Source organism: Taudactylus pleione, unplaced genomic scaffold, assembly GCF_031769625.1.
Source record: "Taudactylus pleione unplaced genomic scaffold, aTauple2 ptg000041l, whole genome shotgun sequence".
In the NCBI taxonomy this organism is placed as follows: Eukaryota; Metazoa; Chordata; class Amphibia; order Anura; family Myobatrachidae; genus Taudactylus; species Taudactylus pleione.
The window spans coordinates 57,156,344-57,169,641 of record NW_028284443.1 but is presented as its reverse complement, the minus strand read 5'-3'; the positions used below and the strand labels follow the sequence as shown (position 1 = coordinate 57,169,641).

Here is a 13,298-nt window from a genome sequence, read left to right as displayed (position 1 = left end):
TTGCAAAGGTAAAAACTTCTTGGTGGGCTACATGATCCAGTCACACAGCAATTTGGCCTGGGGTCAGTAGGGTGTGGGAATGTAGAAAGAGAACATAGATAAAGTTATGTGTGGACTATATAGAGAGGAGGCAATGGGGTCGAATAGTCTATGGAGTTTATGTGAGTGGTTCTGGAATTTGATAAGCTGCTGAAAGTGTTGTACATGGGAAGACATTCCACAGAGTTGGTGCAGCCAATAAAATTCCAGTTACCGTGAATGGGAGCAGGTAATAAGTGTGGATGTGAGACACAGAACAGAGTAATGAAGTTGGGAGATATTTTGAGATAAGTAAAGAGAATTATGTTGGTGTGGTCTTTTGGTAGCCCTATATGTAAGCAAACTTGTTTTGCCTTGAAATCCGGCTGAAAAACCGTCGATTCTGCTAACATGGGACCCTATTACATTCCCCCCAGAGTGTGCTTTTAATAAAACTCCCCAAAAGCAAAGTGTGCCATGCCAGAATGCATAACCAACATATAAACAAAAGTCTCCAAAAGCATGAAACCCTTCTAATGTATGGGATCATGTACAGATGATATACAATGTGATCCCTGATAAAGGACCTGATTCAGAATTGTACACTATACACACAGCAGCTGTGTCTTTGGATGCAACTGCTGTGTGTAAATATGTTAGTGCTGCAGGAGACATCTAGTGTTAATAGATGCCTCCTGCATGCTTGTGTGATCTGCTGCTGAGGCCGAGGACACAACCATTGAATTACCTGCAAGCCCATCAGCTGAGTAACCCCCAGGTTAGCCAGAATGGCGGTCTCACATCCATAAGTGAGGAAAGTAAATCTGCATCGGATGATACAGGCACTGGCTTTGGAACTTCCATTAAATGGGGATGACACGCCCCCATTTTCAATAATGCTTCCCGGTGCCACCCACAGTATGTCAATCAGGATGCAGCTTAGGGGGCACTGCACAGTTACTGCGCCATCAAACTTATACACAAACCATTGGGTTTGCGTGCAAGTCAGAGTCATGTCAAAAGTGTTCTATCTGGTAATGCTAATTAACTCAACCAGATACCCTATCTGTAGTTACCCACATCAATAGAGATTAAATTCTTCTATATTGCTGTGGAGCAGGGAACACCCCTATTCCCCTTAACAGTCAGAAAATTTAATTTTAAAATTGTGACAAATATTTTTATATACAGTATGGTCAGAGGTCTTAGGTACCCCTCATTACTATAATGGGACAACTGATGTGGCAAGGTTGTCACACCATGAGTTAAAATTTTCATTACCCTGGAGCTCGCAGTACCAGTGCTCTTCTGTAATAGTCTCTAGAAAGGGAGGACAAGGTTGTGTCTCCTTCCCAAACCTTCCAATAGAAGCACCAGTACTACAGTGCCTGACACTGATTTCCACTAGGAAAGGGAGCACATGCAACAACAGGTGAAGACCAGTAGAGTTACCATGCAAATAAGTATTATTAAACTGTGCAGTGTTTGATGATCTGTAACAAATGTTTAAATTGGTATATTTCACATTCATAAACCATAGCCCCCAATATTGTAAGTCTGAGGATCAGGACAAAGAGTGGTCCCACAATGGAGGGGGCCTGGCCTTTCCAAATGGGCATGCCTAACACTGAAAATTATGAGGATGTCTCTAATTCCCCTTGACTAACCGTACACCCATTCACTACCGTTTGCACCAATTCTTTGCTACTTAGCTTTCAAATACCAGGAAGATGGGGACAATGTAGTCCTGATCGGGATGGTGTGACAAAATCCTCACGTCTGGACTATCCCTCAGGATGGTTAGGATGTGTGATAAGATTGTAGAATTATATACTTACCAAATTTTCAACTTCTGCACTTTGCCTCACTCCCCACTGGAACGATCCCATGATTGTAATGGCATAAGACAATGCTAGGCCAACCTGTCCTGCATCAAGGCCTATAGAGTCAAAATAGTACTTAGAATTAGGAGGTACATATCTCTAGTTAATGCTCATATTAATATGGACAACTATTCTCATGCTCAGTCTCCATTCTACGTTTATTGGTCATGTTTGTAGAATGATAACCTAGTAGCACAGATATATTGGTTATTAATTCATGTCTAGTGTACAGGATTTTACACCCATTGATTAATACTGATAGTATACTTGCCTACAAACTGTATTATGAATGCAGAACTTACTTGAATTTTGTATATGGAAATGATTTTCAAATAAATGAGCCTAAACCCTTGAAGCACATGCTTGTATGAGATTTTTTTTTATCTTTGCAGTAAATAGACTGACTGAATGAATAAATATAAATAAAGTGGACATTAGGTATTATTCAAAATATATGCTTATTTTACATATTTCAATGACAAGCGACTCACTCTTTCTGCACTGATAGTAGCTTGATTGTAAAGCCACAAATTTTAAATAAGGATCTGTTTAACTGACTGTATTTAAAAAAGTGAAAGACATTTAATTCCTCTCCCCCAAAAGTAAGATGCCAGGAGCCATCTTTCTATTTTCAATAACCAAATGCATAATAAGGAAATGTCAGTGCTGATTTAATAAGGGGGTGTTGCAGTTGCTAATGTGGAAAGTTTTTACAAAAAAAAAAAATATATATATATATATATTAATCCAAACCTACCCTACCAAAATACAAATCATTCTTATTCAAAAATAAATCATAAATTAATTATAGCATGAGATTATTCCACTGAGGGATAAGATAAATATGTCATTGATCAGGACCCTCATCTCCTCAAGGTCCTTAATTCTGCACTGGAAACACTCATTTTGAGTGAAAGTTACATAGCAAATAGTTAAAACAAAATAGAAAGGAAACCTGATACAGTAATATTGGCTGTTGCCTAAACTAGAAGAAACTAATACAATCATTATTGTATATGCTGAAAGAGCGCGTGATGCGTTCATCATCCAGCAATCAAGGCTATGGCAGAAATTATGTGTGAGGCAAGGCGGAGATGCGTGGTGGCTGGGTTAAGATTTGCGTTTTATGATTTGTGATATACAGGTTGAGTCTCCCATATCCAAATATTCCGAAATACGGAATATTCCGAAATACGGAATATTTTCAGCATGACTGAGATAATGAAACCTTTGATTTTTGATGGTTTAATGTACATAAACTTTGTCTAAGGCACAAATTATTAAAAAGATTGTATAAAATAACCTTCAGGCTGTGTGTATAAGGTGTATATGAAACATAAATGAATTTCATGTATGTACACAAACTTTTTTTGATGCACAAAATTATAAAAAATATTGTCTAAAATGACCTGCAGGCTGTGTGTATAAGGTGTATATAACACATAAATGCATTCTGTGTGTATATTTGGGTCCCATTTCCAAGACATTTCATTATAATATGCAATTATTCCAAAATACGGAATATTCCGATATCCAAAATACCCCTGGTCCCAAGCATTTTGGATATGGGAGACTCAACCTGTATAACATAATTTCAGGACAGGACAAATAAATGATACGTCAGTAATCTATCGATCTTACCTGAATTTAGATAAATCTAACTTAATATTATCGCACAATTACCTATTTCAAGAGACACTCTTCTCCTGATAATGGAATATTAATTCCTAATTGGTCATAGATTACTAGCCCTTTTGTGATTATTTTCAACCATGATAATTGTGTATTATTCACCCTCACTACTTAATGTTTTTCACATATTTCACCTTGCTATTAACACTACAAAATCATAACCCACACACCTATTTCACATTATAACAGGTGTTTTTTACTTACTGCCAAGTTTTTCATTACTAATTACTGACCTATTTTAATAACTGTATATGCATTCTAATATATCGTTATTTTTTTTATTTTTTCTAACATTTGTTATTATAAGGGATATGTTTTAAATGTATTTAGGAAAAGTTATGTTTGAAACACATATATATATATAATATATATATAATATATATATATATATATATATATGTATATAAGATTTTGACTGGTGCCCCCTAGCAGATAATCTCACTACCAAGCTTAGTGTTTATACGCGGGCGCCAAAAATTACACTTATGTGCTAAACGTACAAAAACGTCAGGTAGTCAGGGAGATCATTCCGTATTCAGGGAGTCTCCCTGAAAGTCAGGGAGAGCTGAGAACTATGGTTACACCACACTTTGAGGCTCCAGTTTCTAGCATGTACTGCGTATGCCCCCACTATAGTGCCACATATTACTTCCCTATAATGTTGTATAGGCCCACAGTAGTGTCCTTAAGCCCCCAAATGGTGATTCATAAGTGTCCCTACAGAAACAGGCCCATGGGAGGACCTGTTGGAGCCCTCCAAGAACTTTTCGCTGTCCCGTTGCCCCAATCCGCCACTGCCCCAAGGCTTTTCCAGATGCCCCTAGGCATTTGTCTACACTGCCTATGCCTATATAAATTCAGCTTGAATTGCTGCAATTAGGACTTTAAATATATGGTATGAATTATGTTAAATTCTGGATTCAGGATTTCCTGTTTTGGCACTTACCTGCATATAGTTGTACATAGCACTGAGACCGGACGCAGTCGGCAGCTACATTAAATGTAGCACAGCGGACACAGGCCCTGATTCAGAGCCGGACGCTCTGACAGAGCGCTCGCTCTGAATCAGGGCCGTCCCTTCTCCTTTTTGGAGCGGCCTCCTGGCCGCTCGCATAGCTGTGGGTGACCAGCCACAGCTATAGCGAGCGGCCAAAATGATGGTCATGATGGTCAAGACCATCGGGCTTGCGACGAGACCCTTGTGGTAGGGTCTCGCTGCCGCAAGCCCTGGAGTGCTTTTGGCTCTATCAGAGCCAAAAGCACTCCCCACTGACATCACTAGTGATGTCAGTGGGGCCGGCCCCAGACGGTAGGCGTTCCTATGGGAACGCCTCCGTCTGGGCAGCCATGCCCCCGGCACGCCCACCAAAGGGGGCGTGCTGTCAATCACCATCGACTGGACGCCCCCTTTGGTGCGAGACCCATAACGACGGCTTGGCTGTCGTTATTCGGGTCTTGCACATGCGCACGACGGAGCCGGCTCCCTCGTGCGCATGCGCACTTGGGCAACATCGACCCGCTTGTGAGCGGGTCTGAATCAGGCCCACAGTCTACTGAATGTACTATGGGAACCCAATGAACATAGCCGGATTATAGTGGTAAAGTGGATCTCCTTCATGTGATAAGTCCATGAACACTGCTATATATCAATCAATTACCGGGACTTTCAGTTCCTCAACATTTTTTTTATTAACCACTTTTAATACTGCAATTGTCATTTATGTTTTATATTTTCTAGAGCATTAACAGCTTTATACAGGTTTAATTTCTATCCTGGGATCTGTAGTCCGCCCAAATATTTTTACATTTTCATTGCAGTTTTTACCTTTTACATTTAAAGGAGTTATATCTATTAAACATGCATGTCTGAGCTGGTTCATTTGACCTAGTTGGTTTATTCATCAATTTTTTGTTTCTTTTTCTAACGTGCTTAATTATTGTGAATATGTGCGTCCGTAGTCATACATCTAGCCTCAATACACCACGCAGTGCGACTTGCTTGGCGTTAGTGAGCCACCAAGCAAGTCGCACTGCGGTCTTGTGCTACTCTGCTAGCGCCGGGTGTCTTTTTTTCCCCGAAAATGCGTCTATGTAGCGATTCGACTAGGCTATACAAGTTACACAGATATACAAGTGTTTCATATCAAATTAAACAGCACAGTCTTCTGGTGTGTCCTAGTTGCATTGCATTGCGACTTAAACACATTTACGGCAAAAAAGATGCAAAAAAGACGCCTGGCGCTAGCAGAGTCTCACAGGACCTTAGCGCAACTGCAACAAAGATGTATAAGGACACATCTGTATATTTATATATTTTTTATATAAAGATAATATTTATATTAAAATAGTTCTGCCATATTAATATACTTTATTTCTCTAGTGCAGTTCCACAATTGGTTGTCTTAGATCACATAAACAGCAACACAGTAAATAGGTGTTATGTGATATACAGCGACTGAGCAATGCCAAGTGATCCACCCTGACTACTGAGTTTCTAGGGAATTGCAGTAAGTGCCATGTACCGGGGACATGTATGAGACATTCTAAAGAAGACAGGTGGAGAAGTTGGCCATAGCAACCAATCAGCTTATACCTATCATTTTAAAGACTGTACTTGATAAATAGTAGTTAGAAGGTGATTGGTTGCTTTGGGCAACTTCTCCTCTTTAGAAGGTTTGATATACGTATCTCCCCTGCTGTCACAGATAGACAAAAGGACTACTGTATATGATAGGTCAGACCCATCTGTCACATGTCTCGGGAGAGAAAAGAGCCAATCACTGAGCAGCATTTGCTGTAATTCCTCTGACTAAAGATAAGCAGTGGGGACAAAGGCATTGGCTCTACTTTGGCTTCTAACTTCATAAAGTAAAACTTCCCAGACAATAAACTCACTGGATGAGGTGCTATATAACTAACTACATGTAAAATGAAGCATTCGCTTTAACAAATTAGCATGACTAACACAACAACCTGCAAATGTTATCTATTAATCAGGTTTGAGAAAGTCTTATAAGGAAGATTACTTTTGTGATCATTTGCTAGTTTTTTTGGCCCCAATGCTCATAAACTGCAGCTTTACATACATAACTGTAACCCCATACCTTGCAACTTAATGCAAAACTTACTTTTTGAAAGAATTAAGGAACCAAAGGCAATGGCTATTACAAATAGGGCACAAATGGCATCCAGACGTACTGCAAGCCAACGGGACGTAGTCAGGAACAAAAACCAAGCCTCTGAAGGGAAAGTGATTAGTTTAATACAAAGTATTAAATACAAGACAATCAATTAACTTACTATAAACTAAAGAAGTATGGTGACTTTCTTTGTGGGTGCCTGCCCCCTGGTACAAAACAGAAACTGATGATGATGAACAGCAGCAGCTGATTGGCTGAGTGTGCCTTGATCCCTCTCATTAATACTATTACTATTATTAGTGTGGCTGCTGTGGTTTATTCGCGTTATTGAAATTATATTTGCAATCCGTCCACAACACAAAAGCAGATTCCCATTTGATATTTTAAAAGGGAAGACCATGAACTTAGTGAACTTAATTAGTAGCTTTATTTTATAATTGCGTCTATAATTAAGTGTCTTTACATGGTAAATGTACCTTTATTATTTATTAATAGACACTTTCCAGCTATAGACAGACTATGTTGTGTTCAGTAATGTTAACATTTCCTACTAACACTATCAAAGCCACATCTCCTGGTGTAAACTAGGAGCATATGCTATCCTTGCAGAGATAGAAGCATCTTGAGATATTTCTAACTCTGCAAGCTGCATAAAATGCACAGTTTTTGGTGCAAAATGCGTCCACCTGTCCATGACCCTCTTTATGTGAATCACGTGAAGTCAAAAAGGCAAAGTTGTTACTATATGGGTAAAATTAAAAAATATCTGTAAATTTGAGTACAATTATAATACTTTAACTTTCTAATTATCAATGTGATACCCATTTCCCTTATTTACAACTAGCTGAGCTCGGATACCTGGCGTTGCTGGGGTTGAAGAATTTACCTTGAAGTACATCTGCATTTGAAAATGTTTTTATTAAGGAACAACACAATACACTGTTTCCAAAATAAAGGATAGACAATAAAATATAAATACAGAGAGAAGCATTCAGACAGCTAGGTTATATGTAACTTATATCAAGTGATACTGTGAGATACATTTTTATAAAATATAGAGAAAAAGAACATATGTGGAAGGAAAAGAAGAGAGGCGGTGTGAGAGAGAGAGAGAGAGAGAGAGAGAGAGAGAGAGAGAAAGAGAGAGAATGTGTACTCAAGCTGCGAATGCCGTCGCAGTGGCTAATTTATGCACGCCCAGGAAACGGCGTTCAAATGGACATACACGTCTGCGTTTCTCCAACCACTCCCCTGCCACCACCCCCAAATGCTGACGTCCCATCACTCCCTCTGTGATGTCTTTGTATCTGCATTCGTGATCGCAATACTGGCCAGCACACACAAGCTGTGGTGAATACGCATTCGCAGTATGCACCATTGGCTGATCTGCGCACACTGTTGCAGTTGTGATCCGTGATGAATCAGGCCCAGTGAGTGCATCTGTCAGTGCAGGTGCAGTGTGACAGTTGTTCCTCCAACTCACTGTTCTCCTGTTGAAGCTCTGTCAGCCCCCCACTGATACATATCAGTCTGAGCCTTCAGATCAAGGCAGTTTTAGGTAATGGAAGACATCCTGAGCAACCTTGCTTAACCAAAAATTTCAAATCAGAGACTCCACAGCTAACTTGGTGAGCACCATGTAGACCTCCATGACCTTGAAAAACTTCAAACATAGGCAAAAAACCTAATCCTGGTAAAACTACACCACCGTGCCAAATTTGTTGGAGCTAGGTTCAAAATTCTGGGCGTGCATAAAAAACAAACAGACAGACACACTTTTTCGCTTATTATATACATTCATGATCATGAGGAGTGAGTTCCATAACAGTTATATAAAGTTGACACCAGTTTAAAGCAAATGCACAAAAGACCATTCAGTGTTTAATGACAGAAATTCACCCCAGATACTACTCATCCTATATATTTGTAGGCCAGCAATTGCTTCTACCAATGGTGATCTGGCCTTCTTGTTTTGATGTTTGTGCATACTCAAAGAACAATAACAGTTACACATACCGGAATGGAGATCTTGCTGTGAATCAAAAAAATGTTGAAAGCGTTCCTCTGCCTTAAAGGCTCGGATTGTCCAAAGCCCCTGAAGGGAGGATGATAGGTGGGAAAACACTGGACTTCGAGCTGGAAAGCAAGATAAATAACCTTTGTAGTTTCACTTCTACAATAAGCTCTATGCGAGATAAATATTTTTACTACCACTTTCTTGTCGTTCCATATGCTAAAAACACCAAATAAACACTGCGATCTAGCAATTGGGTGGTGGGGAAATTAAATAATTCCTGATAGTCATATAGGCTACATTTGTACATAAGACAATTAGACATCCAGTGTATGGCATAATAAAAGTAAAATAGAAGGACATACATGTGAAGAGCCTCACCACTTTGAGATAAAAAAGATGTTGTGAATAATGTGTATACATAAGATTAGCAATGTCTATGTAAACACAGCAGAAGGCATTTCATGCCTTTAAATCACCTTGGGTGGTGAAATGCTTGAAACAGTGGGGTGAATAGGCAGAGAGCTGCACACACATGCCAGAAGATAACACACTTTCCACCATTAAGTAAAAACCTTGAACCGGTTGCTTACAAGAGCCAATCAGAATGAGTGTCGTGCTATTTGCACCTATAGTGTTACGAGTCGCTGCAGCAGGTCTACCTCACAGCGGGCCTCGGCCATTAACAGATGACCAGGATGCCGTACCATGCCAGCCACACTGGCCGATGGTCCCAACAGTAGCTAAGTGACGGGGACTCCATGCGGCCACAGAGTGTTCTGGTCCCAGCTGTTGGACGTGCAGCATCATTGGATCTTTCATTTAGGGGGGATGGGCTCTTTGGCTGCCTCCCATTGGTCTCTCTCGCAGTTATAAGGCCTTCAGCCATACTACTCATTGCCGGTTATAGCTTCTTGCTTGGAGTTAGCCTGCTGACCCTGGTGTATTCAGTTCTGTTGGATTCCTATGACACTGAGTGCCTAGCCGGTCTGATCTATGGTCTCATACTTTTGACATAACATCTACTGCTAAGTATCATATTACTTGCCATCATCTGTTACAGTCTGCCGTTACTAGTTCCTGCCGTTATTATCCACGCCTTATGTTTATTGCACATATCTACAGCTAAGTATCACTGTACTTACTTTTGGAACCATGACAATTGTTTGCTATCACTGTTACAGTCTGCTGTTATTAATTCCTGCTATTATTATCTACGGACATGTTGGACCATTAGCTTCATTATAATTGCTAGTGGTTATCTACTATTTCAGCTTTCTTGATGTGATCACCTGTCATTTGTATAAACCTCTACTACTCTGAGTTTAAGACCAGTTCCAGTGAGAGTATCATTCTCTAAGGGAGTAAAGGTGGTGGTTATAGGCAGAAGACCTCAGCTATTGGTTCTAGAGGGTTTATGCAATGTAGGCAGGTATTTCATAACAAATAGTCAATATTCAGAACATAGAGCCGGGCACAGCAGCAGATCAGTGAGCGAATGGGGAGTACAAGAGTGAAATGTACAAGAGTGAAGTACTTAGAAAACAGGGTTAGCATAGAAAAGCAGGTTGGGCCCGTAAACTTCGAGGCAAAAATGCCATTATCTGTGTTAAACATCTGATAGACTCTCGAGGTACCTGTTTTTCAAATCCCAGGGATATTACAAACCAGTTTGTGGTCTATTATGATCAAATGTATACCCTTAAAAAATCTAATTCTACCCACCAGCCCATAGATGTATCTATTGCTTCCTTTTTAGACTCTTTTCACCTTCCTAAGCTATCTCCTGCTGACTCTCTGGCACTTTGTGCAGAGTGGAGTGCTGAGGAGGTCCAGAGCGCCATTTTGTCCTTACCAAGAGATAATGCACCGGGACCAGATGGTTTTACAAATAATTTTTATATAATTTTCAGTGTATCCCGACGACTGTTCTTACCAATTTATATAATGATGCCACGAAGAATGCTGATTTTCCTGATGAAATGTTAGAAGCTAGGATTATCACTATCCCCAAACCTGGCAAAGATCCCATGAATCCCCAAAACTACCGGCCTATTGCCCTACTTAATTCAGATATTAAAATATTTGCTAAAATATTGGTTAACAGATTCAATCCCCTCCTTCCTAATCTAATAAATCAAGACCAAGTGGATTTGTAGTAGGCAGACAAGCCCCTGACAATACGAGAAGGGTCTTTAATTTATTAGAATATCGTAACAAATTGTCCGCTCCCATGCTTATCCACTCGATGCTGAGAAAGCATCCAATAGATTCCATTGGAAGTACATGTCCAAGGTCCTTGCCAGGTTTGGATTTGTGGGAACTTTTCTTCAGGCTATTCTTGTGTTGTACAAAAATCCTTCAGCTAGAGTTTTTAGTACTGGGTTTTTGTCCACTAAATTCTCCATTTGAAATGGGTGGGACTAGACAGGGGTGCCCCCTCTCTCCTCTAATATTTGCTTTATCAATAGAATCTTTAACTGAATGTATTCAAAAACACAAACACATCTCTGGTATTTCAGTGGGACCTCACCAACATAAAATTTGTCTTTTTGCAAATGATGTGTTGTGATTTGTTACCAACCCTGATATTTCCCTTACTGCTATTCATGCAGTTCTTCAGAGCTACTCTGAGGCTTCTTATTAAAAATTAAATACCTCCAAAACAGATGCCTTGGTCCTGGTATTGACCAATAATTGCTCCAGTCTCTTAAAACCTTGTACTCATATACTTGGCAAGAGTCTTCTATTGGTTACCAGGTGTTAGAATCCCCACAGATCTTCACACAACTATAGATTATAACTACTCTATACTGCTAAAACAATTCACTACCCTCAGCAAGTCATGGTTTAATTATGAGATATCGTGGTTGGGTAGATTAGCTGCTGTAAAGTTAATGCTCCTCTCCAAAATTCTCTATATTTTTCGGGAAATTCTGTATGTACTACCTCGTTTATTTCTTAACCAATTTTATTAAATTTTCTCTGCCTTTATATGGAAAGGAAAATGACCTAGACTTTCTCCTGACAGCGTGTTTTTGGTCTAAGGGTAAGGGTGGCTTGGCTAAATTGGAGTTTAATCAACTAGCCGGCATGCTAACACAGCTCTCAGACTGGTTTAATTCTACCAATACTAAACCTTGGGTAGATGTTTAACGTTTTTTTGTCCATTTCTTTTCTTTTAATAGACTTTGGCCCTCATTCAGAGCCACTCGCTATTTGCGGTCGTTCGTTCTAAAACAAGGGGTGGCTATTCAAATGAACCGTTCGCTGTTTGCGGTCTGTTCATGCCTCTAGGTCTGAACGAGCGAACAAAACTTGCTTTCGTTTTTTGGAAAAATACGCCCCCTGGCCGCTCGCATCCTACGTCATGTCCGCTATTTATTAGATTAATCGAGTACATCGACCAGGGTATGAACTGCTCGCTATTCTTGTGGTTGGTTTTTGCTACCACAATTTTGCGAGCAGTTCTGGCTATAAAAGAACCCAGTGACGTGGTCAATGACGCTGCTGTTTTAAATATGCACACCCATAAAACGCCCGTTTTGACCTTTAAGCACGCCTGCGATCGGATCTCCACTCCCCGTTTTCAAGCACCTTCCCCTGTTACCACCCACATACGCCTCTTTCTGTCACTCAAATTATCAGGCATTCGCTATTTTGCGAGCACATGAATTTCGGCCGCACTGAGTGGTTCGCGCATGCGTATTACGATGCGTACGCATGCGCAGTTGGGCAAACATCGCTCGGAGCGAACGAGCAGCCACTTGCGTCCGGCTCTGAATCAGGGCCTTTGTTTGGCTAGATCGCGGACATAGGCCTACAACGCTTATCTTATTGCAAAGCACTTGTGATTCATTGTATGCCTGGGATACTTTGATTAAAATTACTGCCAATATTATGTTACCCTCTCCCCAGTTATCCTTGTATGCATTATCTATTGATCTCCAACTTTCCTTGTTTCTTTGGTTGGATTTGGGGCTCTCCACGTGTCTGGACCTCCTAGAGAATACCAGCCTCAAATCATTCACTCAGCTCCAATCTCAATATAAAATTCCTACGTGTCACTTTTATAGATATTTGCGTGTCCGAAATTGGCTTCAATCTCTACAACTATCTCCCTACACCCTGACCTCACCTCCATCCTCTGTAATGTCCAAACTGTCTTTCCCATCTTTAAAAAAGTAGCATCTTTTCATGGAATAGGTATCTTTTAGCCCCTTGTGAGGTTGATAAATTGTCGGTTCAAACTAAGCTTGCATATTTCCTTATCAGATGTAGAGTGGCAGAATATATTTTGTAATGTGTTCCAAATGTCTAAGTGCATCAACCACTCAGAAATGGTTTTTAAGCTTATACAAAGAATATATCTCACTCCGATACGTCTACATAAATTCTGGACTAATGTCTCTCCGTTATGCTGGAGAAACTGTGGTGAAGTCGGTACTCTTCTCCATGTTTTTTGGGCTTGCCCAAGACGCCAACCACTCTGGGTGGAAGTTTTTAGTCTCATTTCCCAGGTTACGGGGATCTCACTACCATTTCAACCTG

At 40.2% G+C, this 13,298-nt stretch overlaps 1 protein-coding gene across 4 annotated transcripts in view; it reads right to left on the bottom strand.

Moving 5' to 3' along the window:
- The window catches only part of ABCC4 (ATP binding cassette subfamily C member 4 (PEL blood group)), a 392,497-nt gene that overhangs the window by 90,966 nt on the left and 288,233 nt on the right, over window positions 1–13,298 (bottom strand). For all 4 annotated transcript variants that reach the window (XM_088458987.1, XM_088458994.1, XM_088458999.1 and 1 more), the window contains 3 exons: window positions 8,750–8,869; window positions 6,722–6,832; window positions 1,857–1,957 (listed from right to left, as the gene is read on the bottom strand). In XM_088458987.1, coding sequence (XP_088315113.1) covers window positions 1,857–1,957; window positions 6,722–6,832; window positions 8,750–8,869 — 332 coding nt within the window. The remainder of the gene's footprint in view (window positions 1–1,856; window positions 1,958–6,721; window positions 6,833–8,749; window positions 8,870–13,298) is intronic.